The 25,707-nt window shown below is 42.3% G+C and overlaps 1 protein-coding gene across 3 annotated transcripts in view; it reads left to right on the forward strand.

The window, feature by feature from the left end:
* CA12 (carbonic anhydrase 12) overlaps window positions 1-22,508 on the forward strand; it is a 242,470-nt gene extending 219,962 nt beyond the window's left edge. For all 3 annotated transcript variants that reach the window (XM_078685264.1, XM_078685263.1, XM_078685265.1), the window contains 3 exons: window positions 497-623; window positions 17,666-17,753; window positions 19,903-22,508. In XM_078685264.1, coding sequence (XP_078541390.1) covers window positions 497-623; window positions 17,666-17,753; window positions 19,903-19,984 — 297 coding nt within the window. In that variant the 3' untranslated portion in view covers window positions 19,985-22,508. The remainder of the gene's footprint in view (window positions 1-496; window positions 624-17,665; window positions 17,754-19,902) is intronic.
* Window positions 22,509-25,707: the final 3,199 nt, after the last annotated feature.

Below are 25,707 nucleotides of genomic sequence, written 5' to 3' on the forward strand. Positions count from 1 at the left end.
TGTCTCCTGTTCCGACTAGGGTGTGGGCCTGGTGGCGAATCAGGGTATAATGTTACACAAGTGTTCAGAGTTTATGCTCCTTTCCCCTCTTGTCTACTTTCCTGGTTGGGTTGTTTGGTGAGAAGGATGTGTAATGTGTGAGGGTGCTAATGAAACAGGTAGGTAAACCATAAAAGGAAGCGGAGAAGCTCCTAGTAGTATTCTGGTTGATTTGACATTGTAGCTTTGCTTGTTATTTTAAAATCTAGAACACAGTCTCCCTTTGGCATGTTGTATATGGCCAGATCATATATAGAGAGAGATATATCATGATTTCCTGGCGATACCAGTCTCTGGGAGACACCTGCTTACATATCAGTACACGCCTGTGCCTAAACCAGACCTCCTCTGGAATGAGGTTGCATGATGGACTGTTACGCCCAGCCACGTCCATGGTACTGTGAGAACGATGCTGCTTGTATACCTCCGCATTCATCTACATCTTTCCTTTACCTAGCTCGTGGCGCTGGAAACTGCTCTGTATTGCACACAAGAGGATGACCCTTCACCTCTGGAAATGACTGATAACTACAGACACCCACAGGAGTTTGATGAAAGGCGAGTTCGGATCTCTTTCCGTCAAGGTAAGTCCACCATGACTCGGGTGAAAGAAACATCTGGCTGATTTCATGAGAGGAGGATTACACTACCTATATATCAAATGATGTATTGGAATTTGCTTCCACTCATGAGGGAATATACACAGACGAATTACTAAAGATGCGAAAGATAAGGAATTGAGGAAAGGTGGAATATTTGGAACCGATCAGACAGAAGAAGTTTTTAACTACTGTCACACCGGAAATGCAGGCAGCTCTGCACATCAGTTGTAAGGGAGTCTTGAATCTAGTACAGGATGCGAGTGTGATTAAGCATAAGTGATGCAGTGTTGCAGGACAGTGGCATTTGCTCTCACCTAATAGCTGTAACGTGGCACCGATAGCAAGACCTTAGCCGGCATGTCTGTTGTTTTGCTTCCATCAAGCCTTAGTAGTTATTTTGTTTGGTTCTCTTTATATTGCTAGCTAAAGTTTTCATATAAGGTTTAAGGCATTATACGACAGTAAGGTCTGTCGATGCCGGGGACTTCTATCTTGATTTTGTCTTGTGCTTTATAAAAGGTACGCAAGAATTTGATAATTCGGTCTCCCTGAGCAACAGGACGAGTGCCACTTCCTGTGATTAGAAACTATGTCTACCCATAACTTCTTGGGCGACAGTCTGAGTGGTGCTGCCTGTAATTAGAAAGTCTACTTCCCTTGCACTTGTGAGAAGCAACAAGGCCTACTTGTACAAGCCACATAACCTTGTAGGAGGGATAGAATGTATTTAATTGTATCTTTACAGTGGGATTACATGAGTTTGGCCGACTCCGTTGTTTATCCCAATACAGTGACTTTATATTTCTTTTGACAGCAAATGCCCCTCAACTCCTACCATCAGAACCTCTTAAGACTATTCATCACCCATTCATTGTAAGGCTCTGAGGTATTAGTGGCCTGTAGACCTGAAAAGGTTCTAATTGGTCGTTGTCACAGAGGGAGTTATTTTTTTTAAGGATTGACACTACTTCATCGTAGATTTGGAATACTCGCACACTGTTCGGGGAACACCACAACCAGAGCTGTGTAACAAAGACAGATTGTTTGGCTTGGAGGCAAATGGGAAGATTTTCTTAAAGGCATTGCGTCTGGGCAAGTAGCCGGGTATTTACAGAATACATTCTATTTTAGGCAGGCCAAATATGACTGATTGCCCTCACCTTAGCATCCTTTTTAGAGTCACCGGCCTAACCGCGAAATTTCACAATTGACCTCAACCCAGCAACCCGGGTTGTGACTCAAACCTTAGCACCATAACGCACCGAGCAGCATATCATCCCAAAGGTCATGTTTTTAAGTCACCTCTTCTAGCCGTGAAAGCTGGTTACACGCCAAACTAAGTTCTAGAAATAAATAGAACCCCTCTTGTATGATTTTATGAAATTGTATCATATTTAGACAATTTTCATTATTTGCTCTGTCATCCATTTCCAGTAATGAACAATGGAACAAATAACTGATTTGGAGTATTTTGTTTCACACAACATGATGCCATCTACCTGCGGCATGGTGGGCAACGAGTGGAAGGAACTGGCACTAAGCCCAGTGGAGTGCATGTGCATGCCGTTCTGCTATGATAATGTTTACAGTGAACTGAAACAGCCCTAACTTTGCTTTGCAGGGAGACCACTCAAAGGGATTCTTGCAGGGAGACCATTAAAAAGGAATCATGCAAGATCGGAAGAAGCTCAGGAATTAGAGTTTGAATTTGATACCTAGCGTGTTCCTCAAAAGAAGACTTTTGTATTTGTGGGCATTGGACTTCTGCAGCTCACTGTTGTGAGTGTAAGCAGCAGCACTGACTTTTTTTTAATACTCGAGGAGTAGTCCACATAGGTTTTTGTCCTTTTCATGCAAATTTCCGGGGATCTCTCTGGGGAAGGGTATATATTTTGTCTTACCAGAATGGAAATAACACTGTAGGTTCCTGGTGCCCATCTGACTGACCAGTGATATGTAAGCAGCATATAGAACATCTTCTCACACTGGAAGCTCCTTGGGGACCTGATGCACCTTATTAGAGGGCAGTGAACACTGGATATGTTCCTTACTCAAGGATTGTAACTTCTGGGCTAAAACGAAGGTTTGCTTTGCCCAGGAATGTGTTGGAGTACGCACGGGTATTAGCTGGACCTGCTTGGCAGTGAATATTTGCCCACTGTGCTTGTACAGAAACTATGGACTAGAATATTTTCTTTTGACCAACAATCCACCTGCGTTGAAGAATACCATTGACTGTGATGGCAATATGATTCACATCACTAACTTTTTAAAAATGTGTTTTTATTTAAGATTTTATGCTGGTGAAGTGAGTCTTGCTCCAGTACAATTATAAAACCATAAAAGTAGCGTAGTGTATTAAGTATAATGTCAATCATTCCAGCACTTCATAACATGTTCATGCAAGCAAAAACAACACTCAATTCAATATTTATTGAATTTGGTACACATAAAATATACATACAATTATTACATAAAAGCACATTAAAATACAAACTCAGTTCATTACCATCGTAGGTAGAGTAAAATATTAAAACATTAAATTCCAGTCAAATCGCAAAAACAACACCGTAATCCTTAGGCAAGTTCCACATTTCACAGCACTGACTTGCCACTGAACACAAGATGTGTGATCGATCATACATAGACTGCTGTCACCACCTGCTGCAGCCTTTTTCTGTAGTTCGTGAGCTGGCTACTCTCTCTGCCAGTTTACCCAACTACACCTTCTGTCAAACTGGGCATTATTTACCTCTTCCCAAGGTAAGAAGACAGACTATTTAGGGAATCCAGTACTATGAGTGCCTTTCACCAGGGATAAGAAACGTCCCAGGAGTGGGCAACCAAAATAATAAAGAACTAGTGATGGGATTTTCTTGCCGGCAGAAGCAGATTTCATGATAAATGTAAATGAGGATTCGCAATGAATATCACTTTGGGTGCAGCATCTCTTTTTAAAATCCAGACACTCTATTAACATACTCTGAACACAAACACATTTTGTAGGACTTGAAGGAGGAGGTTCTTACCACTAGTTCTTTGCATCATCGCCTTTTTCTGACCCCTTCCCATTAAATCAGGATAAGTTGATGTGGTCATATGGCCTCCACCCTGTTGTTTGAGTTGCCCTCATGCATTAGAATGCATCTCCCGCACGCAGGTTTGGGGTGCACCACCAGTATTCCTCATAAACAAAATTGCTTGTTTAGGTTGTCCTGGTGATGGGTGTAAGACTATTATCAGAGAGCATTATCAGCGAATGTCTCCATGTCAGTCAGACATGTGACCCTCGTACTAGAGCTCTGGAATTCTTCGTGTAAGGTTTGGGAGCCAGGATCCAATCAATTCTAAACGACTGTTACCGACTGTGCAAGGTATTCTTAACTCTGGGCTCCCCCCTCCCCTTCCCCATCCCCCCAAACACCACTACGCCCAAGGTCTCACTTTCTTCAGCAGCTTCACCGCTGGCCTTGCCCAGGGGTAAGCGAATTCTAAAAACTTCAGTCTGTGCCAAGTTTCAGCTCTTTGGGATGCAGTGATCTGCCTCTAGGATACCCTTCTCATTCACATGCCACAGTTCTTCAGTCCACATTGAGATCATGGGTGAAACTGTGGCTGGCACCAACATCCATAGTTTTGTTTAGGGCAGATTACGCCAATGATAATAAAATGAAGATGTTTTGATGGCCACACTATGCAAAATATATGATGGACCAGGCTCTGCAAAATGTTTTCTATGTGGAAACATGATGACTTGATGGTCCATTGAAAAATAGACTTTTTGTTAATAAGAAATGGACAGATTAGAAATCGGGTTAGGGGTAGAAATTCATAAACCTGTACCTGACAGAAGTAGATCTTGAAGAATATTAATATTTAAGTCCTAGAGGTGATTTTATAAACAGGAGACATTCCTATGTTCTTATTCCATTGGTAGCCTAAGAGCAGACCAGTCTTGCATTTTAACATTTTGGCCAGTTACTAAATGTGCCTTAAAAATGCTTTGCTTGGGAGAGGGTGGACTTGTTTGTCATCCCAATCAATAATACATTGTTTTGCCAGCTCTCCTACTGGTAAAATACGTTTCAGGAATAGTTTTAATATCCCATCCACACTTCAGACCTCTCCTTGTGTTTATCAATATACCAAGTTAGTTTTTTAGGGTGGACTGTCCAACCGTCTTATGCTACTATACATATCCACCGAACCTGGCACCACACTTACATGAATGAAAACTAAAGGTCAAAGTTTGCTAATACACCATCTTATAAATTTATAACCGACTATCTCGATGTAAATAACCTGCTGGACACCTCACAGCATGGCTTTCGCCCACGTCACTCTGAGTCTGCTTTAATCCTTGCAGCTGAAGAGATCCGCAGGGTTGTGGATGATGGGGGAAAGGCGGTCCTCGTGCTCCTTGACCTATCAGCCGCTTTTGACACTGTAAACCACACTGTTCTGGTGCAGCGGCTGAGGGACATAGGGGTCGGAGGGACCGCCCTGTCCACACTGTCCTCCTTTTTGGAGGCAAGGGAGCAGAAGCTGTTTTGGGACGGCATGAAGTCAGAGCTTTCATCTCCCCTGTGGAGTGCCACAGGGGTCCGGCTTATCTCTGACCCTGTTTTATCTGTGTGTGCCCCCGTTGGCCAACCTAGTTAGGAGACATGGCTTCGCATTGGTCTCATACGCTGATGATTCTCAACTTATCATTTCTATCACTAACCAGCCAGAGACCACAGCAGCCATGTTCCATGCCTGTCTCACAGAGATTGTGGCCTGGATGTGTCAGAGTTATCTGAAAATTAATACAGATAAGACAGAGGTGATGGAGTTTGGGCCAGGCCAGCCCCTTGGGAACCGGTCTTGGTGGCCGTCGGAGGCTGGAGAGTGCCCACGCCCAGTGGAAAAGGTCAGAAATTTAGGGATTGTCTTCGATAACAAACTAAATTTCGGTGCGCAGGTGAATAGAATTATATCTTCCTGTTTTTTCCTCCTAAAACCTTTGAGAAAAATTTTCCCTTTTATACTCCAAGAGCTCCAAAAAACAGTGATGGTAGCTCTTTTTTGTCAAAACTGGACTATTCTAATGCACTGTTTTGGGGAATTGACAAATTCCAACTGCAAAAACTGCAATCCCTACAAAATGCAGCAGCCAGACTTCTTCTGGGGTTACACAGAGGACAGCCAATCTCAGCTGGAATCAGATCACTCCACTGGCTGCCCATCAAACAGCGCATAGAATTTAAATCTCTAACTCTGGTACATAAGGCGATTAATGGGGGTAGTGCAGCTGATCTCCAAAAACTTTTTACACCATATGTTCCTTCACTCGCTCTTAGATCAGCTAGTTAAGGTCTCATTGAAACCGCGAAGATTAGACGGGCCAGATGGGGGGACCGAGCTATAACACACTGTGCGGCCAAGCTTTGGAACAAATTGCCTCTGTCTATGAGGTTCCAACCTAATCTTCAGCTCTTCAGGAAGAGTCTAAAAACCTGGCTCTTTACAGCCACATAGGCCTCTTCAACAATCTTTTTTTTCTGCCCTCACAGCTCTGCACCAAGACGCTTCGGCATTCGAGCGCTTTATAAGCAACAAAACCTAAACATAACGTCTAATTATAATTATACAGTGCCCAGATTCATTATATGCAATCATTGGGCCGACACAAATCTAGTCCTGGTAATGAAAATATCATGCACTACACAATAGTAGGCCTTATGTGTGCTGGATCCCCAGCACACCACACATCCCCATTATGATGGTCCATCTTTCTCTAATTTCACTCCTTTAACTTCCAAGAAGTCCCAGCAACTACATTGCCTCCACCAACCACCGGTGTCTCCATGGTGCCTCTTATTTGGTCACACAAATCATCATTATTATCACATTTTGGTTATGAGCTTAGACAAGGTGTACACAAGTGACCTCCATGCAAGGTTCTCACTGCCAGAAAATGAACATGGAAGTACCAAAAGATTCTACTGTTAAGCTGCAGGTATCTTTAGATTGAAGGAGCATCACAGCAAACCATATAACAAGTAAGGATAGATGCTATTTACAAGAGTATAGTCTGAACAGGGGGTACAGGAAAGGGTTGAAGAAGATATGACCTTTAAAGCTGGAGCAGTAGGAGAGGATCCGATAAAAAATGTGACCTGCAGGGAGAATGCTTAACATTTACGAAGGCATTGGGAGATTCTGGCAATATAATATTATGCGGTGGCAGCAAATGCTGGAGCAGACTGGGAGGTCTTAGACTTTTGAACATGTTTGTTTGGGCTCTGAGCGTGCTTTATTTAGGCTCTAGTTTGAGTTTTGGGGCAGACTCACACAATATACTTGGACATGCTTTGAGACTGTACTTGAAGGCTGGGGAATCCATCCTAGTGCTGCATGAGGATACTCGTCCATAGACATGGACTTTTCTGAATAAGCCAAATACTATCTAGAGGAGACCGGGATCATTCCTTGAAACCTTCTTAGAGCAAGTTGGGCGGAGAAGAACATCCTTGAGTAGTCTAGAGGTCTTTCTCAAATGTGTATGGACCTGTTCTCTGGCATGCTGTGCAAACATTCCTGGGCAAACTGGGATCTGTCCTTGAGAACGCCGATCATGATGGATCCGAATACAAGAAAGAAGAAAAATGGGAAGGGAGAAGAAGCTCAAGACCATCCTGACTGACAAGAGACATGAATTGCATTATCAAAGCAAGTTTTTGATAAAGATGCTTGAAACTAGTTTATATATACTCGCTTGGCAGAGACACGGTTTAATGTTTGAAATAATGTTTGGTTTTATTAGCGAAAGAAGTAAAATGCATAGTTAGAAATTAGTAAATTAAAGGAGCAATAGCAATAAGCTAAGATGGCTAAATTTACTTTAATTTAGTGCCTGTGATCTGTATAGACAGAAGTGCTTGTATGTTGCTGGGTATGGTTGAAGAGCTATTTAAAGTTTTGATCCTTGCTAATGTGCTAGATTTAATCAAGTATTAATTTTTTTAAAGTATATAAATAAACCATAGTTTATAGTCGTAATTTGTTTACAATTGAGAATTTTGCTAATTCATTAATGTGTGAGTTGTTCGTAGTAAGATCTTCGTATTCATATTTTCACTCTTGGAATCTGCTTTGGGCTGTCGCACGACATTCAGGAGAATTTCCTCCACCCACCATAGAGTGAGTGTAGTCTTCAGCTGCTACTTCATTGTCCACTCCTTGAGTGCCAAGGTCTGTGACGAGGGAGACTGAAATTGTCAGGTGGGACACATCTATGCCCCTTAAAGGTAGGATGTTTCCCAGAGCTTACAGTGAGCAGATACTGTCTGGTTCTTGATTCCCGCACTTAATTTATCTGATAGGGGGCTATGGGTAGTTCTCAGTAGCGATCCGGTATTATCAATTGAGAGTACTGGGTATCTTGGGGAGTGAGTACCTACATTTGTTGCCATTCATCTCACGAACCAGTCTCCACTTTTTCTACCATTTTTAACAACTTTTAAAACCCAGCAAACTTTAAGGTAAAAAATCCTCCATTTTCCATTTGTTTTATTACCTTTTAATTCCAGTATTATCATCAGCCTTGATTGTGACTCCCTGCTAGAGACTGAACTTGCCCCCAGTACTTCCACATCTATAGCCAAGTGGGAAGGAGGGGTTCATTTCCTGCCACAGGTGGTCCTTCAAAATATTTGCTAACTGGAGCTTCAAATTATTCTGTGAAGTAATTTTTCAAGATGTTTTACTTTGTGGCTGCAGACTCTGTTGCCTTTGGAGTGGTCCCTACACAAACTTTTTATGTAAAACGGCATATTATGTGCCTCAATCAATGGCAGCCTCAGGAAATGATCGTGATTGAGACTGTAGGCACGTCCTCTGCTCGCTCCAGATAGCGAACAGATAATCATGAAGTATCTGAGTTGTATGGCCACATTTTGTCTTAATTTGTTTTATTGCAACTCATGTGTGGTTCAGGGTAAACATTACTGGTTGGATCCTTTTTCAAACATCGATAGACTATCTACATACATCCTAATATTTGGCCACTTGGTTATCTATGAAAATAGCCCCTTCCTCTGTAGAGTGATTTTCAAAGCACACTTGAGTGTTGTTATGGTATTTGGTAGAAGCAGATGCCATGTTTGCCCCAGTGGAATCCAGAAACGAGTGTAGTCCAATAAGCGCTCACTAGTTCCAGATCTAACTTTGGCTGCCATGTGATGGAGTCTTGAGTAAGTTAAAAGGGGCTGTCCAGTGAATTTCATACTAGGCCTCGAAACACAAGCACACCAAATCAAACAATGTAACACTCTGGAATGCCCAGTGTCAGCATTGTTTGAGATTCAGGACTAAGTAAAGATACCTGTTGTTTTCTCAACACTAGATGGCCTGTTTAAGGCTTCGCATTCGTGCATCAAGTTTCCTGGAAGGTCCTGGTCGAAGGACAAGGTGCAATATGTGGTCTGCTAAACAAATAACTCTTTATGCTACCTGAAATTCCTGACATTATGCAGAGTAACACTGTATGCTGTCAGTAGCAGGTCTGTCTGTATACCACATCTACACCAGGTGACCAGTATGGCTAAAGTGAGCTTCGTAATGCATTTGTTTTAATCCTGCCATGGTGTTATTGTACCCAGCACTCCTGTTTAAGCAGCTATCGCAATGATGCCTCAACCTCTGACGGGGCTATTATCCATGGTTATCTATAGACCTCGCCATGTTTTTGTAAAAGTAGTTCCTGTTGGTGAGCAAGACCGCCTAAAAGGCACCATGTTTTGAAATTAGCCAGCTCCTAGTCTGCTGTTAGTTCATGTGTCTTGATAGATTGAAAAGCTGTCCCCAGAATTTAAACTTATATAATTGGAATTTCTACCTCTACAATTTGGGGCACCCTTTTCAAGTTTACAAAACGAATATGTTGAGTTGGGCAACAACACAAATCTGCTGTTCAGAGCCAAGAGGCCCTTCAGAGGATGTGGGTGGGGGATACTGTGCACTGTATAAATACACTTCATGATTTTTAGGACAGTGGCTGTAGTTTGAGTGATCCTTGCATCAATCTGTCTAGCCTAAGCAGAGGAGTTTAAAATACTTGTAGGAGTTAAGTTCAGCACACACGGAAAAGCAAATGCGGAAAAAGTTGGAAGAATAAAATGAACCACCTTGAATACACAGATTTTTGTTTCTCATTTCACCGTCATGACACCTTAACAGTACATTGTGGACATTGAATCCGAGTTTGTAACTTCTTTCATAGTTATGTAATATGTTATTTTTTGTCTTGTATCCTCACAATAGTCACAAGGTAAATTTAACAGTGGTGTGGAGCAAGATATGGCCAATACAAATCAAAAGACCAAGTTGTGAATTGAAAATAATAGGAATTAGGTTTCCTGAAAAACCTACAATAGATTTAGATTAATGTTGGAACCTGACATAAATACAAACTTAAAATATTCAGATTGAAGTCCTCAAGAATATTGCCCCCAAAATGCCAAAAGTAAACGTTTTGGGTGCTAGGGTTGTCAGAATGGGGGACTTGGCAGAATTGGAGTAGGACAGCTCAAGGGTCACCTAATCCGTAACCACAACAAAATCTATTGAGGCAATTGAATTACTTGCCCATGGTGGCCTATTTACCAGGAGCCACAACAGTGTCTGAGTTTCTTAAAACTTACGAGCCAAACTACGTAGAACCATTGAATTAACTGTGAAGTTTTAACATAAACTTTGGACACAGACTCTGTACTATTCTCAAAGGCATGATAATTCCGATGGAGGCATCTGTACATATTTGTCTGGCACACATAAGGGCATCAGGAATACCACTGTAGGCTGGTCTGGTCTAGCCATGCTTCTCTCCTCAGCAAATGGAGACCATTGCAGAAAAGACATGAAATTGTTCCTGATGTGCAACAATCTTGTGTTTTGTTGGACCATGTAGCCATGCTCAAAAGAATGTTAGATGATTTCCGCAGAGCCTGGCACAATCTCCAGATTTTTTGTTTTGTTTTTCAGACTTTCAGGTATGGAAAAGATTTAGCAATAATGTTCCTTGCAATATAATAATAAGACCCTAATTTGAGCATTTTTCATCTCTTCGCTTTTGTCAAAGTTCAGTCTTACTTTAACATTTCTAAAACATTTAAATAGTTGCATCTTTAAGTATAAAAGGGTGATTTTATGTTTTAAAAAAGTAAATTTGGTATGGTTAGTCCTGTATTTGGATCCTAAACATGGGTGTGAAGCAGAAGGATAACCCTGCAGTGCCCCACAGCTCTTCTGAGGATAAAGGAAAGAAGATGGCGATCTCATTATGGCAAGGGTGGCAACCACCATCCTTCAGGTAGATCGGAGTTGACCATGCATGCTGTGGCACTAAGAGTATGATGGAAGAGACTGCAAAGCATTTGCAAACTAGAAGAAAATTCTATTTGCAGCACTTTGCAAGATCAGTCTGTGAGATTTATTTTACAGATATTGCAATGTCTTTCATTTCTTACTCAAGACATTGATATAGACCAAGAATGTCTATATCAGCTCGCGTTCTGTTTTCTCACTTTGATAAATGAGATTGTACTTTGACCTTATGGGTTTTTCGTTCCTTAGTGAGATTCACCCAGGAACTCTTATGCATGACTGTCCTTTCTCTCAGCCTAATTTGGTTTTGTGTGGCATTCACTTGTTCTATGTATTGAATACCTGTGGACATAGTTTGCTGCTAGTACACTTCTCTTCTACGTGAGCATAGCAATGGATTTTTCCTCATTGCTCTCTTCTATAAACTCAGTTTGGATTGATTGCATTGTTTTCTATGGAATTTCTTATGCGTAGGCATTGGCTGAAACAAAGTGTTTTGGGACAAAATCTAAAAAGGGTCTCCTTTGTCCCATCAATGCTATGCTGTGCATACATCTACAAACTCTGCCTCCTTCCTGAGGATGCAAGATCCAGACCACCGGAGTCTGTGGATGGTTTTCAGTTTCTTCTTTTAATTCCTGTTCGGTGCATGCTAATTCATTAAACAGTGATTGCGATGCCTTGCAATCACTGTCCTTTTTTTGACTCTATTGACTGCAGCAAGTTTCGACTTGCAAGAAGCAGCTGCCTTCTCTCGGACTTCGAACTCACTTTGTCATCAAGCAGTCATTTCTTTTTCTTTTTGACCAAAAATTGAAACTTTCCTCCACGGGGAGAAGCTGTGGACCTGCCGTACTACCTGACCAGAATGTACTACCAGACCAGAATGGGCCTCAGAAACACCTGGGAAGAAACTTCCGCAAAGCAACTACTCCTGGATCATTGGAGCCACACCACTGCGGTACTCACTTTTGCATGTATGCATGTGGTATTTGCATTGCACAAACCTTGCCAAAAGGCATTGGAGCACTGAACGGGGTCAAAGACCAGCACAAAGTCATTGAATGGTAGGAGTGGTAGCCGATTTGTGGACTGTAAATGCATTGTGATGTAATATTCTATAAAAAGGTGCATCTTCAACTCTTCCGTAAAATGGAGCAGTTTTGAGGCCATCCTAATGGATACTGGGTTGGTGTTCCAGATTCTGGGTGCATAAATCAAAAAGGCCTGCTTCCTTGTTTTGTCATTTGTACACTCCTTAGTCTGCATTATGATGGTGTATTTGCTGCAGGTGTGCTAGGAACCACTAGAGATAGTGAGTTTGTCTGCAAGATGATAGTGGATGCTGGTCGCTTTGTAAATGATGCAGCTGGTTTTGAAGATGGTACGTGCCGACTGGCAGTGTAAACTAATTGAATTCCAGAAGGAAGGGATTGATGTGATCAAATTAGTACAGACACTGGATGAGAGCTGCTTCAACTTGTAGAATGCCCTTAAGGGCTGTCTGTGTGGAGTCTGGGAGGCAAAGACGAAGGCGTTACCACAGTCCAGTTGCCAGAGTCCAACATCAGTTCTGAAGTCACTTTCTGGAAGTAGCAGTTTCACTTTCTTTAAAAGAGAGCTGGTACCAGGCCTCCTGTTTTGGCAATGTGTTCATTGGTGTGGAGGGTATTGTACTGGAATTCAAGTGACTTTGCATTCAGTGAAAGTAGGGGTTCAAAATCATCAAAGCTCATGTCATTGAGCCAGGCTTATTTTGTTTTTTGCTCTTGGCAAATATCAGGAATTCTATCTTGGTTGGGTTAAGCTTCAGTAAGGTGCGGACATCCAGTTCTGAATGATACGGAGGTAGTGTTTGCTTTAGACATGTCAGAGCCTATGGGGATACTTAAGTAGAGTTGTGTATCATCAGCATATTGTTGAATCTGTGAATGTTGATGCTGTGATCTGTGAGTAGAGCACCAAACCGCTCCAAGTAGAGGTTGAAGATGATAGGAGAATGGAACCCTCAGGGATTTCGCAGGTTATAGGAATGGTTTGGACCTGTAGGTGCTCATGTGAGCAAACTGGTGTTAGTTGGAATCTTAGAAAGATAATCCATGAAGGAAATTGCTGGTGAATCATATTCGAGACAGACTTCATGTTGCGCATGAGGGTGGGATGATCGACTCAGTTGAAGGTAGCTGAGAGATCCAGCAATATTTTCTAAATTTGTTTGATAAAACAAAAAATACAGTGGAATGTGGCAGTGGCTAATTCATGTTGTTGAACATGGAATCCTTCAAAGAAACACATAATAGATCATAGAATAAAACATATATGAGGGAAGAAAGAGTGTTCATTTAACTTCCAATCTTGGAATCCTAGAATTTGAAAAGATGCAAAGAGCATCAGACAAGTCCAGTCTGCCAACTTCCTGATTTTGTGAGACAGTTTATATTCTCCATTGTTTTCTATCATTTCTTTGAAGTTTGTCACCCAATCATTCTTAGATTCAGCTACATGTTTTTTTTTTCTCTTTATGACTTCTGGTAAGAGGTTTACCTAGGCAACGTATCACCTGATCAGTTATCATTCTGGTCAACTGATATAGTGTTGGACTGGGTTTCAGTACGCAATGGAGTTAGAAATGTTATTGGTTTATTTAATAACTCCAATGGATATGAATATGAATACTTCACAGATCCCTATGCACTCCTGATCCCAAATAAATTACCCTATTTTAAAATACTAGCTCATATAATGCTGTGCAAACCTTGCAGTTTGAGTACATATAGTTCAGTCACCATCTTGTGAATGCTGGAATTCTTTTAACATTTTTAATTTAACTTTCTAGCTTGCAGTAATTGCCACATATACAGGTGTCATGGGGTTTTGACGCAGTCTTTTTCTGCATTTATCCTTGTAATACTGCATTTCTTAAATATCATACTATTGAAATTTGTCAAATTACATTGCTATGGCTAGTTACAAATCCACATAAAGGTCATTTAGCATCTGGTTGAAAGCACCAAGTTAGATGCCAATGTACATGTTATTTAGAAATTGGAAATCTAATTCGTGATTTTTCAAATATTTCATTTGAGACAAGTTTTGCATGTTTCAGAATTCTGATTTTTGCCAAATATGAGAATTGAGCCAAACAAATGATTTGGTAGGAATTGCGCAGTATAATAAAAAAGGAAAGCTTTGATGTGACCTTGTGGTCCGATGCAGTTGATAAGTCTGTTCTCCGAATAGTGGTGGATGGTCAGGTGAGCATGATTGCAGTTAATGCACTGTTATTGATAGGAGTGATGCTGATCTGCACGCAATGAAACATGAGAAACTGATCACGGTGCATCGTGTCTCCAGCAGCTTCCTCTGCCTAATCATAAGATTCTTTGATACAATTTTGGTCTCAACAGTCATTAAAGAGAATGGATGATAGAAGGCACAGATATTTTTTGACTGCCCTTTTTCGTTGTCTCTGACATCATAGATATCTTATTTCAAATACTGACACGGAGCTGTTCCCCCTGGTTCCTAAAGCAATGCTTCTCTTCCTGCGAGAAGGTTGGCTGTTGTGAAGTTCTTCAGGAAATCAACAAATTATTGATCTATCCGGGTTTGAGTAGAGTTGAATGTTTGGGTGGTATCGCTTTCCCCAGTTCTGTAATACCCCCTCATGTTTTCCACATATCTTGATTGTTTGCCTGTCTTACTTAGCCACACTACTATCTTGCTGGCCGAAATATGTACAAAATTTCTGTGTATTGGGATCTTGCCTTTTCCTCAGTCAGTGGTGCTCTGCTCCACCGTGCCCAAGGCCAGTGCTCTGTGCCTCTGCTTTCTGGTTTTCCATGACTTCTTAAATTTCCTTCTGTTCATTCACTTTCCTTCGCCTTCCCTTGGCTCTAGTTCGCTTATGCCGATTTCTTCTTAAAGAGTTCTTACACATCATCAATTGCTTGATTTCTAATTGCTTTGCACATACACAGCTGTCAAACCTTTACAAAATTTAAATATTTGGCATTTGTTTTTTCAAATCTTTTTTGCATACACACGTGCCTCCAACTTGCTTGGGGGTTTTGGCTACTTGAAAAGCAGTTTTCCATTGAAAACCCATATAATATTCCCACAATTGACTAGTTAATTCTGAAATAACATATGTTAGCCTCCTAAGTCCATGATGCCTAGTTGTCTGTCGCTCACTTCTTATGCCTTGTGGTTTTATACACAAGGAATAGCAGCAGATTGAAAGGTTTAAAATGCTAAACTGGTCAAGATTCCCCGTATTGTGGCCCCTGTGCAGATCATACAAGTTAGAATAGTATACCAACCCTGAAAGCACTGGTTACGGAATCCACTTTAACTGGGGATGTTTTTGATGTACTTGCAGTCTGAAACCATCGAAAATATTAAATGCATTAAGTTATTTGTTTCTGATATTTTTCTTTACTTAGTGGGCTGTTATTAGGTTTGTAGTTCCCCCAATTAATTGGTATGTAATGTTAGAAAGTCGTTCTTGGACCATGTGTGTCAGGCTGTGGGACGGCGGTAGCCAATCCCAACCGTAACTGTTGCTTATAGTATCTAGTGGGTACAGAAGCGTCCAATAGCTCGATCTGGTCAGGTGATGCCGTATTTGCATAACATTTGCTCAGAGTTGCAGCATCCTTCCGACTGCATGCTACCTGATCCCTCTTCCTCTAACACCTTGCATAGAATAGCCGCTAGCCATCCACGTACAGTCTGTATAAGAAGTGAGATGTTCTGGGAAGGTTGGACCGCCTCAGATGTATTGTGCACAGTCTAAGGAAATGTCCAGGTCTGTGTGGCAAGCAAATGGAAGCCCAGAAAGATGAAACTTTCCATAATTGGGGACACAACACAAAGGTATGACGTGCATGACTAAAGGGGCACAAACATAAGAGATAATATGCAGAACGGAGCAGAAAAGTACAACCTACCTTCTATAAGGCAAACATCTATCCTTCTGTTTCAGCATGGCATGAAAGAAACCAACAATCGAATCTATTTGTAATAAAAAGCTAAAAAAAAAAGGGGCCCACATTATCAGATAAGGGCAGTTTTGAACTTGTGAAGGAGACACGCTGCTTATGTGTTTTGCAAGGTATGGGTCCTCAAGTATCTTGTAGTCCAAGGCGGTGCAGTGTTAAGGTTACAGAGAATAAATAAATTGGGATAAAGAAGAGGCTTGCATCCCTGCCCACCTCCTATTCTTGAACTCGACAGATCAGAGTAACGATGGAAAGTGCATCTGCAGAGGCATTTGGACAGGAAGTTCGGCACCGAGACTGTGGATTGCTGAATGAAGGACAGAGGAGCTGTACAATGTTGCTGATGAAGCAGTTTATCATTAACTAGTTATTAACCACGTGCCAGAGACCGAGCCACTGTCCGTAGCATCAAGGACTGAGTACTCGATAGCCAAAGGAGACAATGAACGTATACATCTGTTAAATGAATGGTGAAAACTGCATCTTGGCAATGCAGAATTCAGTAGAAAAGAGATTACACACAGGAGAGGGATTCACATGCCTCCTCTAGACAAACCAACTTAAAACTACTAGTTGTGCCCAAATACAGGATGTGGAGTGTGGAGGTCCAGAGGCTTTTCAGGCGCCTTTTTAAGAATTCGACTAATGAGTAGTAGAATACTCGATGTAAACAAGACAGAACATTTAACCTGTTGACGTGGATCCCTAAATTGAGTAGCCCATCACAAAGGCTATCCCATGTAACTAGAATGTGTTAAAGACATAGCTTATTGCAGATGTAAGATTCAGATTATAAGTATTTTGGAATAACTATAAAACACCTATAGCAAAAGTCCTCTCAGATGAGGAATAGATAAATGGCGATGGAAAGAAATATAAAGCCACACAGCCACCATTAGATTTCTGGACATTACCAGAACTGGTCGAGATTACCTTGCACACTTTCCTACTCCCTGTATTTGAATAAAAGTGGTCAAAGCTTATCAAAAAAGAACTTTCTTTATTGAGTTTTTTTCCACCTCAGTAACCCTTTCACCATTGCCAAAAATCCTGGGTCATTAGTTTTCGTTTTAGGCAGCAGCCAGTCAGGTTAGCTGTATCTACTGCGCTGACCAGCCTCTTAGACATCATAAAAAGGGCAGCTTGACTTTGTTGAATTTTATAATAAAAACTGTTTTTTTCCTGAAGTCCAGCAAAAGTATGCCCTATTTGTAATACGGCCCCAGATAGCTAAAGTAAAAAGTGGCCCACATTTGCAACTCGGGCAGTTTGGATCTAAAGCTTGGAGTAATCATCTATTGCATCGTTTGATCCACAGTACTCGCTCTAAACCTGCGTACCTGCTCATGACCCTTTACAATAAAACCCGTGCAGGCCTAGATATGGACGAATACTGTTTTGCACCCTTATTTGAGCTCTACTCCACTTGAGGGCATGGAGAAATGTGTTCCACAAAGTGTGATATAAGAGCTAGGGATTTAAACTATCCACTGTTCTCCATTGTAAAGCATGCTGTACACTATCTTGCCCTTGTCAAGCAGAGTAAAGTTTGGTTTGCAAAAATAGGTCAGTGAGTGGATCCTTTCATCCTGTTGCTTGTGTTGGACCACACGCCTCTGGAAAATTGTTAACTTTATTCTTTTGATTTCAAAGGTGTTGTGCTCTCCGTGGTGCTGGCCAGTGTTCTCGGAGTGCTTGTCATTCTCGCAGTCATCTGCTGTCTGATTCGAAGGAAGATGCGGTAAGTCTTGGCAGAGCTTCCGATTAGTGACAGTTTGCTTTGTTTGAAGGATCATGAAGCTTATGTCTTAAATATAGAATCTGTTGTCAGAATGTGGTGTCCCAGACGTGCACAGCAGAGACCTTTTTGTTAGCAGACTGCTTCTAAGCATGTGGTCATAGTCACCTTACTTTAGTACAGGACCTGTCAATTGTAGACTTCCGCTACCCTCACTGCAGCTGAATGACCATACGGCAGGTGACCATATGGTGGAGACTAGCACACTGGACCTTGGTGTTTCAGCCCTTCTCAACCAAGAACCTCCATGAGGCAGAACCCCTTCACCTGCTGCCTTCGACATGCACCAAGACTCTTGTGGTTACTACAAGTCAGCCATTATTAATTAAAGCAAAAGTCGATAAGTAGTAGACTTGGGAATGTACTGTTTGCAGATGGATTAAAGGTCTATTGAGCATAGTAACTTAACATTGGTTCCTCTGAGTAGTAATCTGATCACAGAAGAAAACGCTCGGAGCCCTGTAACCGTGCTGACCATGTAGTTCAGAGAATGAACTTTATCATGCTAAAATGTGGTTAAAGTGCCTCATCATTAAGGATTACAGGGCACTTCACTTAACAAGTGAGCCACTTAGACAAATAGTCACTTTTTTAGATCTCGCTTCAGTCCGCACATGTTGTCTGTTGCAAGACATTTTGTTACCTTATAGTGGGCTTAGAGGCTGCCCATTACTTACCATTCCCTGGCTTTATCACCACTCATTTGCTTGCTTCTAATTCATCGGGTTTAATAGGTTTTCCTTTCTCTTGTTGTGTTTGTCCCTCCCTTGGAGCATGGATAAATGAGTGTCCTTCAACTTGCTTTTTCAAGTGCTATTTTTTTTGTTTAAGTGCTTTATGAGAATGTGCGTGTTGAATGTGTGTGTTTTCCAGCTGTCTCCATTGTGTACTTCTAGCCTTCTATGATAACACCCTTACAGGCAGGTGCACTCACTCACTGCACCTACCTGGAAGGGAATCCCTCGACCCTCTTTCAAAATGCAGGTGAGTTGCCATCTCCACAGAGAAACATGGAGTGGTTTGAAGAAGCAACTCTGTATTTCATTGAATGCGCTGCCCCTTAGTCAGAGCGAGTTTGCGGCTGCCCTGAGTGCTATACATTAATTATATCAGGGTGCCCTATTTTTGTTTGCGCCCGGCTTACCTGTTAAAGGTGTGCCGTGGCGCAAACCGCAAAACTTCTCTCATTTGTAATAAAAAGCTAAAAAAAAAAAGGGACCCATATTTTCAAATAAGGGCAGTTTTGAACTTGTGAAGGAGACGCGCTGTGTATGTGTTTTGCAAGGTATGGGAAGGGCCAATTGAGTTATGCGACAAAGGGAGGAACGAATTATGCAGTTTATTACATTATGTGGCAAGAAAAGAAAAATTACACACCATTACACTGCACATTTTGTAGTTCTTTTTCTTCATTATTTTGTAATTCTTACACCATTTTAACACCTTTTTAGCTAAGGTTTAATCTCATTATTACCAGTTTACAAAAATAAGCAACTGAAAGGTGGCCAGTGAAGCTTTGCAAAGGGCCTTCCACTGCATGGCAACACGATTCATTGCTTGTTTTTAGCAACTTTTGATCCGTTTGAGCTAGAATCTGCAAACTATGCAGCAGATAATTAATGGGAAATAGGCCAAATCCATAATTATGAGGAAAATGCTGAGGCCGCAGAACTACATAATTCCTTTAGTTATGGGTATATGAGACAGCATTAATTGTGCTTGCTGTAAGCAATGTTTGTGGAATTGTCAGAGAAATGAACAGTAAAAACTGCCCCCTCCCACCACAAAACAGACCCACAAACAGCCAACACACTGACCTGTCAGACCAGTTCTTCTGGCACGGATAGATGATCCTAAACCAGTCCAACTCTGCTAGAGGTCCAAGAGCAGCACAAACAATAGTTTCCTATAAAGTCTCCCAAAAGTAACAACACATTTGTGCACTGAGCTTCCCTGCCCCTAATGTTGCAATGCTGCAAAAGGTGGTTGTAATATCACTGAATGAACCTATAACACACATGGCACCTGGATGCAGTAATGTTAGTTTCTGAATGTGTTCTCTGCAATAATGACAATCTTTATTTTCTTGCAGCGGTAAAAAAGAGGAGGACGTAAACAAATCAGTTGTCTACAAGCCAGCATTGGATAAAGAGGAGGACGTCTCAAAAGCATAAGACCAGGGTGATGTCTCTACATACATAGAGTACTCTAGTAGATCAGAAGGAGCACTCTTCTGCCCATTGATTGATATGAACATTGAATGACCTATTGCAATAAAGGAGTCATGTGCCTGAAGTTTAAACAAAGGGAAGGAGGCGTCTTGAACAAAGCCGATGGACCTTAAACCGTTGAAGCATCCACTACCCAACAAATAATACGTCAAGTGGTGATCTGCCAACACCTCAAGGTGTGACTAACTCATTGTGACAATTCATCGAGTGACACAGTGGCATCAAGCAAAGCGTTCAGTTAAGGAGAATATCCGCTGATACCAAATCTTGCCGCCTTGGATGCCGAAGTCAAAGTGTCCATTTTGATGCGTAACCTGCGGATTTGTTTTAAACTGGCGTGCTAAAAATGTTACTTCCTCCAGCACATGCTTCAAATGGTCTGTGGACATTCAAGTAGGTTCACACTAGAGCAAAACTAGCGTCTGCTTTTGTATTAGGACCATAGCAAATAGTGTAAGTTCATCTGGTCTACATTGAGATTAACGTGATTGAATTTTACATTATCCAATACCATAATGCAGATTATTGCCTTATACTTTAATCAGCTAAGGATGCTGGCGGACCCGCTATGTAGACTAGTGACTTGGGTATCTCGTTCAGCTGTCTCCAGGACCTTCAGGACCAGGAGAGGTTTGCCACTCATTGACATGGCTCATCTATCCATGCTCAGTAGAAGCAGACTGAGGGCTTGTAGCAAACAGAGGGTCGCCATATCTAAACGGATGTGAAATTATTCCACTATAAAGGGTAGAGCTAACTCTGGGCTATAAGGAGAAGTTAATTTACTAACGATTTATGCAAAATCTACTATCCCACTTTATGAAGTGCTGAAAAAGAAGTCACTGACATATTTTGACTACTCAATAGAAAAATGTGAAAACGTTGAGGCTCCCTATGTATTTAGTTAGACCATTGAAATGATTCTATTGGCCTGTGGGATACTGGTACAGTGGGCAGTGCACTGCCACATCATGCTCATATTACTCATCTGTGCATGGGCCAGGGTTCTGAAAGGGCTCCCTTGTTACTGTCACAACATTGCTATTTGGAAGATTTATTCTTGCTGAGCTGTAGACAGATATGGTCATAACTACACACTACAGTGACGTTTGATTTGAAACTGTGCCAGTTGTACTCCAATGGCTGGGCTCCTCCAAGCAGCTCCACTGCATCTTGTGTACATCACTGCGGAGTCGCAAATGATGTATTTTTAAACAGAAATCAAAACGTAAAGCCTGTTCAGATAAACGCCATTTGTATAGTTTATTTTAGAAAAATGCATTTGACTAAAGGTTTTAAGCAGTTTGCCTTTTTAAAATGTTTGTAAGTACAGCATTAACATAAATGTTGTTATTCTACATAAATAGTTTTTAGCTTGAATACGTAGAATTTCTTTGAGAATATCGGTTGACCTACACGCAATAGCCAAATGATGCATAATGTTCAATTCTCTTAAACTGGATTGACATTTTTAGTATTAAGGATTTGGTCAGTAATGTGAATGTGTGCACTTTCGGTCCTACTTAAGGAGTGAACATCTGACCTTTTAAACGTTTTGTACACCTGCCTTTGAAATGACATATACAGAATTGTTTTCTTGGAAAACGAGTGTATTCTGCAGCTCTCCATAGAAGTGATATAGCCTCAGATTAAGCTATTGCAATCCAGATTCATCCGTTTATTCAAAGGAGCAATAAACATTTGGATTAAAAATAAGCAATGGTCTATGAATGTGCAGAATAAGACAATCGGCAAATAACCATTTGAATAGTTCAACAAAGGACAATTGGTCAATTATAAAATTCACAATGGACTCTGAAAACCACAGAACTAAAGCATCTTGAACTGAAAACAGACTTCCATTAAAGCTTCACTCCTGTTTCACCCTTATAGAACCACTATTGAAGCCCTTCTCTAATAGCACTAAGCACTCTTTTGTTTTTTCGGCATGACTTCTAAATAACACTTATACAATAATTCCCCACAATTTGATTTGGCAATATGAAGGAGGTGGCTGCTGAGTACACTCTTTTCTTTTTCAGCCCATTTTGGCTTTCAAATGAAGTTGATCATTTTCAAATTGGCAAAAATTACCATGTTTCAGCCTCTTAAGAAGGATATGCATTAGATGTTTTGTCCTTTGTGTATATGGTCTATTTTCTATTTTCCGGGACTGTGACGATTACTGGGCTGCCCTATGCAGTGAACGTCTCATCTGATCCAAAGGTAGAGCTCCTGTTGATTTTTCCAAATAGCCATCCAAGTTTGCACTCTTCAGCATTCTTTTTTTTTTACAACTTGCTTCTTACCTCAGTTACATAAGGCATATTTTCTTTGTAATAATCATTCTTGGCATAAGCTATGGTTATTGTAAACTTCAGTATATTTATAAAGGAGAAATACGATTTTTAATTGTGTGTATATCAAGAGATTTTTACGTTGATTTTATTCATGTTTTTAATGTATACAGACCAAATTAATAAAAGTATACTTTTTTACATGCATGTCTCTTTATTGTCTTGTAAGTTTTCTTTTTTTTGTCGTTTAATATGCATTAACATATTTTTCGTACAGCTTTTATATTTTCAGAGCCGGACTGACTTGTCGTATTTTGTAACTTCTGACTGGCCAGTCCTCTGAAAGCCTCGAGGGCACTAATGAGCCAGCCCCATGATCATTAAGTACCTGTTTTTCAAGGTGGTTGCAAGTCTGTCGTAAACCTGGTAAAGTTCGTAGAAATATGATTGGTAAACATTTTGTATTAACACAATTACAAGGGCAAAGATATACACCATGCCTAGACAGATAAAAACTCTCATCCCTCCTCATTCACAGACATGTAATTGCCATCATATATGTTTAAGAGATTATCTTCAATTAGCTTACTGGCACTGGGGCAAATTCTTCACAGTCATGGACATTATTTGCACAATAGCCAGAATCTAACTTGCCATTTTCTGCCCCAATTGGACCATTTGTAATCATTATTTACTTTCAAATGTTTTTGTAGGGCACATGAACTTCCATTTGGCTGAATTTATGGACAGCTGTTCATCAGTGATATGATCCAGCTATTTCTCTTCGAGAAACGCTGAGTATTTTCACCTCCTTACACTGTCATTGTGCCCCAACCTCCTTCCACTCAACATGATGCAAACTTCAGTCCTAGGCCCTGTGTATAGTGTGCGTCTCCATGAGTCGGTGAGCCACGTTTTGTTTGCCAAGAATTGTGGGTGCCTGTTGTTATGCATAGGCGCATCCCTGTATTAGCATATGCGGATGACCCTGTCCTCCTAGCTACAACACCCAACAGGCTTCAAACTCTGCTGGAATTTTACTGTGACCATATGGCTATGTTGAATTTGGAAGTTGATCCTACTAAAATCTTTGTTATGGTCTGTGGACTGAGGAACTCTTAAATGAGATCCCTGGCCATCCAAGGCAACCTGATTGTGAGGATCAATGAGTTCTCTTATTATGAGTTACTTTTGATTTGGGGATTAGGTGGTTGCCATGTATTGCAAAGGCCAGGACTCATTTTTCAAACTTTGTGTTTTGTGTCAAACCTGGGTGTGATGATAGGTAAGAAGCCTATTGCGCCTCTTCTAGAAGTATATAGGAGGTCGTGTTTGCCTGTGCTTACCTATGGGGCAGCTCTTTGGGGTTACAAAACAGTTAGCAGCCTGCAGGCCGAAGAAACAGGGACTGTAGATAGTTCTTACTGTCTCCCCCCCAGTTTCCCCACTTTTGCCACCAATCAGGAACTTGGTTTAGATTATGTGGAAGATCAGATTCATTTAGCCCCATTACCATTATGGTGTTCAATATGCTGTAACCCCAACACTTCATTTAGCAGGGATGTGATTGAAGATGTTGTCCTGCGAGATGGGTCACTGTATTCTCTGGGTGGATAACATTAAGCAAATGTGTTTATATCTGGGTAGACTAGACTAAGGGGGCGAGGCAGACAGCTGACCAAGATGGCCACAGCTTAGAGAGGCCCAGGCCAGCCTCCGCATAAAGCCGCATAAATTCACACAGTTATCTGGACGAGGTTACCAAGAAAGATATCCAGAAGCCATACTGACCCTGGGAGCCGAGTCTGGCCCCAAACTGGAGGAATTAGTGACCAGCGGCATGGCCGGCAGTCGCAGCCTGTTACGAGTGGAGAGACCCCGAGCTCTGGTACGACGTTGCTGGCCAAGGGAGGTGCTCCCCGCAAGCCTCAGGCGAGTCTGTGATTGGTACAAGGGAGGGAGAGTGCCCAGATGGGTGAGGTGACACCGGAGCGTGGCCAGCGAGAGGCAAGCACAACTGATTGGCCGACACACCCTGGAGGCGAAGGTCTGGGTGCAGGATCCAGGCCTGGGGCCTTTTGTTGCCTCGTTTCGGCTGAAGTACTACCCCTCCCACAAAGGCTGCGGCTCCGGACTCCGAGCTTGCGAGAGTATCCCAGCAGATGGTAAATTAGATGTAGTGAGCCACCTGGCCACTGCAATACATTGTTGCAGCTGCAACTCCCTGGGCCGGGCTCGGACCAGGGAGTATAAATAAACGGCGACGTCAGCGCACGTGGCTGACACCACGGAGCTAACACCAGTGTACTTGTGTCCCCTTATTGCGGCTGCGGCATAATTAGGCCTTGTCCCTTCCGCTATCCCCAGCAGCCGGCTGACGCCCCCAGCCGCATGCCCCGAGGTGCCTCCCTAGTCTCCCACCATCACACTGGCGACGAGGGTAGTGTGGAACCCATGTGTGTAAGTCCAACGTGTATCGCGTTGGTGACAGGCGCAGGAGTAGAGGAGCGGCCCTGTGCTGCAGGAGTACGGCGGTCACCACCCTATGACTTAGTGAGGTGGTCAGCGCGGTAAGGCAAGTGCCCTGCATGTGGTAGTGATTGGTGTGGTTGGAGCTGGGAGCCGCGTGTGTGCTCGACGGCTGCAAGCCCCAGCGGAGGTGCGTATGCAGCCTGCGGAGTGGCGCGCATGCATGAGGCCCTGAAGACGCGGCTGGACCGCTAGGTGAGCGTGTGAAGCGCCAGCCTGCCCTGGGGGACTAGAAGAAAGGTAGTAAAGGAGTGGAGCATGTGAGAGAGGAGTTCCTGGACTGTGTGGCAGAAAGTCAGCCTGTGGAGTGAAAGTGCAAAGGCTGTGAGGAGGTCACATGCAGAGGCTAGTGCTGTGTAGGCAGGAGGAGTGTAGCCTGAGAAGACACAGGAATCAGCCTGCGGCATGCAGGGACATCAGGGGGAGAAGAGGCCGCAGAGGGAATTACTGGCAGAGAGGCAGCAGAGGCACCCAAGCGGAGAGGTCCACATCCCAAGCGGCAGCAGCGCCCCAGGATGCAGGGGCTGCTGGGAGCAGGCCAGGAAGAATGGCAGTGAAGGCCCTCCCGGAGTTTAGCCAGCTGGCGGACCCGGCTACAGCGGCGCCCCGGTGGCAAACGTGGATAGGTCAGCTGGAAAACTACTTCGTGGCCACTAGTGAGAAGGACAACGCCGTCAAGCAGTCCACCATGCTCCTGATGGGGGAGATGAGCTCAATGATCTGTTCCAGGACCTACCCGACACAGGAGATGGCAACAATTATGAAAAGGCTGTAAGGGCCCTAAACCGGCACTTTGATCCAGAGGTCAATCCAGACTTCGAACACTTCAAGCTGCGCCAG

The sequence above is a fragment of the Lissotriton helveticus genome, chromosome 3_2 (genome assembly GCF_964261635.1).
Source record: "Lissotriton helveticus chromosome 3_2, aLisHel1.1, whole genome shotgun sequence".
NCBI lineage: Eukaryota > Metazoa > Chordata > Amphibia > Caudata > Salamandridae > Lissotriton > Lissotriton helveticus.